Source organism: Rhagoletis pomonella, unplaced genomic scaffold, assembly GCF_013731165.1.
Source record: "Rhagoletis pomonella isolate Grant_MI unplaced genomic scaffold, Rhpom_1.0 Rhpom_scaffold_15331, whole genome shotgun sequence".
NCBI classification, from domain to species: domain Eukaryota; kingdom Metazoa; phylum Arthropoda; class Insecta; order Diptera; family Tephritidae; genus Rhagoletis; species Rhagoletis pomonella.
Window position 1 is genome coordinate 1 of NW_023473855.1, and position 3,645 is coordinate 3,645.

Genomic DNA, 3,645 nt, shown 5'->3' on the forward strand with positions numbered 1-3,645 from the left:
AAAAAACTTTATGGAAAGTGGCCACCTGGAACAGCATCCTGTAAAAAACCTGCAAATCGTGAAGTATCTGGAACGCAACTAGTTTAAGAAATACGGTACGGTGTAGTTATTTGTACAATGATGTTGAGTATTTGTGTCCAAACGCGTGAGCCGATTTTAAAACTTTAACTACACGTGTAGTGAAAGAATTAAACTTTAAATTACAATAAAGATTTCAAATTTCCGAGCACTAGTTAATTAATAATTATGCAGTTTTTTCTTTCCGCAAATTCCTTTGCCTATGTCCTCATTCTCCTGCATCAGGTCGACCAATCGCACAAGTTGCCTTTTGTTGCTTACAATAGTTGATCTGTAATTCAGACACATACATACATATGTATGTATATTCTAAAATTTTTTAAAACTTCCAGCTCAATTGACTTACTTTTTATCCATTACAGTACCACTTTCTTGTGTAAATTTTATAAACGCAAACTCCAACGACTTAAAAGCAGCAATAGAAGGATGAGCGATTAAAAAGTATTCACAGTCGTTAATTTTTTGAAAACTAGGGGGAGGGGCGAGCTCGAGCACCCCCCTGCCCCTACCTGGCTACGCCCATGGATGTGCAGCTAAGCAAAATATACTGTAGTCGTTTATCTACTGCCAGTCGACATTCGCAATACGGGTGAAAATTCTGTTCAATTCACTTTTTTATTGCATGTTTTATAATTTTTGAATTTGAAAATTTGTTCCATTTTTCTTTTAACTTTTATATCTTTCGCCGGGCCGCTGACATTCAGCCGGGCCCGGGTCAATTGACCCCACTGACCCCCCTCTATCGACGAACCTGTGTATGTAGGTATGTATTGTGCATTTAGTAAAAGTAGCAGTCAGTTGTACAATTTTTGTGTCTAACCAAAGAGTACTGAAATGTACTGATTTTTTGCTCTCAAAAAGCCGAAGGTACTGAATTTTGAGAAAAAAATCTGGCAACCCTACACTTGGCATTTCCAATTGGCGTCAGTTGACATAGAAGAGAAACGACTGGAGTGCTTTGTTGTACTCGGCCAAAATCGCTTAGGTGGTTACAGCGCCAGACAAGAAGAAAAATAGTTTTCTAAGACAGTCGGGTCTATGTAATCGGAACAACCCTGATATATGTATGTACATATACCTGGGCTGCCACAAGTAGAAGAACAGGTAGATTAATTTATATACATTTTACTGTTTTCCTAGTATCACGACATACATACTCACCACGAACTAAATTTTTGTTTTACATTATTGAAAGATATTTGTGCAACAATGCATTCAATAAATTGTTCGTTTATATTAAAAGTTTTTCTCATTCTTTATTAACGTATAACAATAATCATTTTTTAACATTATAGGTAAGCACGATTTAAGAATAAAAAAGATTTGTACAAATTCTTGAAAAGATAAGCAATAAACCCGACGATTTGTATATCACTATGCTTAACAGTTTTCTAACTACACTTGTGTGTTGTAAATTTTAAGTTCCATGTAAATTGGGATGATGCCCTATGTTGTTGTAAACTGCTTTTGCGACCTCTTCCTGCAAAGTTGATGGCGGATCGGAAAGAATGTCTGTCTTCATTGACAAGTATTTCAACTTATTTGATACCGCTAAAATAAAAATAAAAGTAAGTAAAAAATATCTTTGAAATACATTTTAATATCGAGACACACCTGGTCGTAGGTCAATTAAGGAACAATGCTGGTCAACCCATAAAAACGCCGTACGTCGTAATTCTTCCAAACTGGCACTAGACACAGACGAAGTATATGAGGTCAGCAGGGGTTCCAAAATAAGTCCCAACTGTTAAAAGGAAATAATGAATCTATATGCAATACATCGACGTACATACTCCATATGTAAATAGGTATACGGGGATATATCGTCGCCCGGATAAAAGATTGTCGCATGTTAATTTCGGAAGTTTTTGGGAAATCGCGATTGAAGTTTGGAATGCAATTTTTCAAAACTGAGACGATAGACTTTCTCCAAAGTCTCGGAAAATGTTACTAGTTCACGAAATTCTTAAATTATTTTATTTTTATTGTTTATTGTTAGAGCCAGTTTTTCAGTGCGAGTTTAACTCTGTTTGCCATTGAAACTAAGTTGAAATTTAGTGTGCAGTTTGGCTGGGTTAAACCGAGTCACCAAACCGAGCTGCTGCCAAAATTTAGATGAAAGAGGAGGAAAAACATTAAAATTGTTTGCGAAATACACGAACACAGACTCATTATAGCTGATTAATTAACAAACACGATATAAACCCAAATTTCATAATTTGGGCAAACGTTATGAAATTTAGCAAAATTTTACCAAAATTTTTAACTTCTTGATCAGCAACTCTAAACAAAATATTGGAATTCAGTTTTGTAGCCCATCAAATTTTAGTATAACAAAGTACAAATTTTAAGTATCTAGGACTTACCGGTGATTTTTGGCAATTTTTCTTGTTGTAGGTGCTCTGCATTTTTTTCATATAAAAAAAATTTCGAACATAAATTGCCAAAAATCAACGGAAAGTCATAGCATCTATAGCCCAAGCTCTTTCATTTGACACCTCATTTTCGAAAAGCGAACGAACGGTGCAGATCTGATGACTTGAAAAAAATGCCTTTGGGTATTATACATATTGGTTTTTTTTTTTGGGTTTTCTTATTTATTTTTCGATCTGTAACTTTTTAATGAACAAATAAAAAAGTAAAAAAATGGTGCACGAGGATCATGGTTCAATAGTATATTGTATAATAGAGCACACACATAATTGGCAAATTTTCCAACTGCAGACGATATGCTAATAAAAATTATGAATTTTTACTTAGGTGCACGCATCGTAACGTTTTAAATAAGTTTTTGTTTAACTATCTTCTAATGAGAGCACATAGGCCTGCCCCGTTTACATTGATTCCTTTTATGCTCCAGAACACTTTACAAGTTGTCCGATAACAGTTTTAGGTACGCACCAACCACAGTATACTATAAAAGCCACGGGTATTAGAATTTCAAAAAAGGAGTCACGCCACTTTGACTATTGATAACTTCTTTTCTATTGCAACCAATACTTCTAACGGGTTGCATTCGATTCTGCTCTCCAAATACTACCAGTTCATTATAAATTCAAAAATGAGCAATCAACGCACCAAATTTTGCAACGTAAAAATACAAAAATAATAGGAGTCACATTTTTATTTGTGAAAATTTGCCAGTTTTATTTTTGAATTGTATGCATATTTGGCCGCTGTGGTGTAGTGGTAAGCAGTGCGCGCTTTCACTCATCAGCACCTGGGTTCAAACCCTGGTCAAAGCAACATCGAATAAATATAGAAAATAGGTTTTTTATTAACAGCGGTCGTCCCTCGACAGGCAATGGCAAACCTCTGAGTGTATTTCTGCCATGAAAAACAGATTCTCATGAAAATACAATCGCCGTTCGGAGTCGGCGTAAAACGGTAGGTCCATATTGCCGTCGCAGTCATTTTTACAAAAAGTAAAAAATAAGAGATCATCTTTACACTTACATATAGTATTCATACATATACACAGATGTGTGGTAACATTAGTATGCCACAAGATATATGTATATACGTACTAATGTGTATACAAAAGTCGGACGGATTTAGTAAAAAAAA

General features: G+C 35.0%; 1 protein-coding gene across 1 annotated transcript; it reads right to left on the reverse strand.

Annotated features, from left to right (window-relative positions):
* Positions 1 to 1,445: 1,445 nt before the first annotated feature.
* On the reverse strand, positions 1,446 to 1,822 carry LOC118757208 (MLX-interacting protein-like; the record flags this gene model as incomplete). Its single annotated transcript, XM_036491939.1, has 2 exons — positions 1,446 to 1,629; positions 1,693 to 1,822. Coding segments are annotated over 2 exons (264 nt in total), but the record flags the coding sequence as incomplete, so codon positions are not given.
* Positions 1,823 to 3,645: the final 1,823 nt, after the last annotated feature.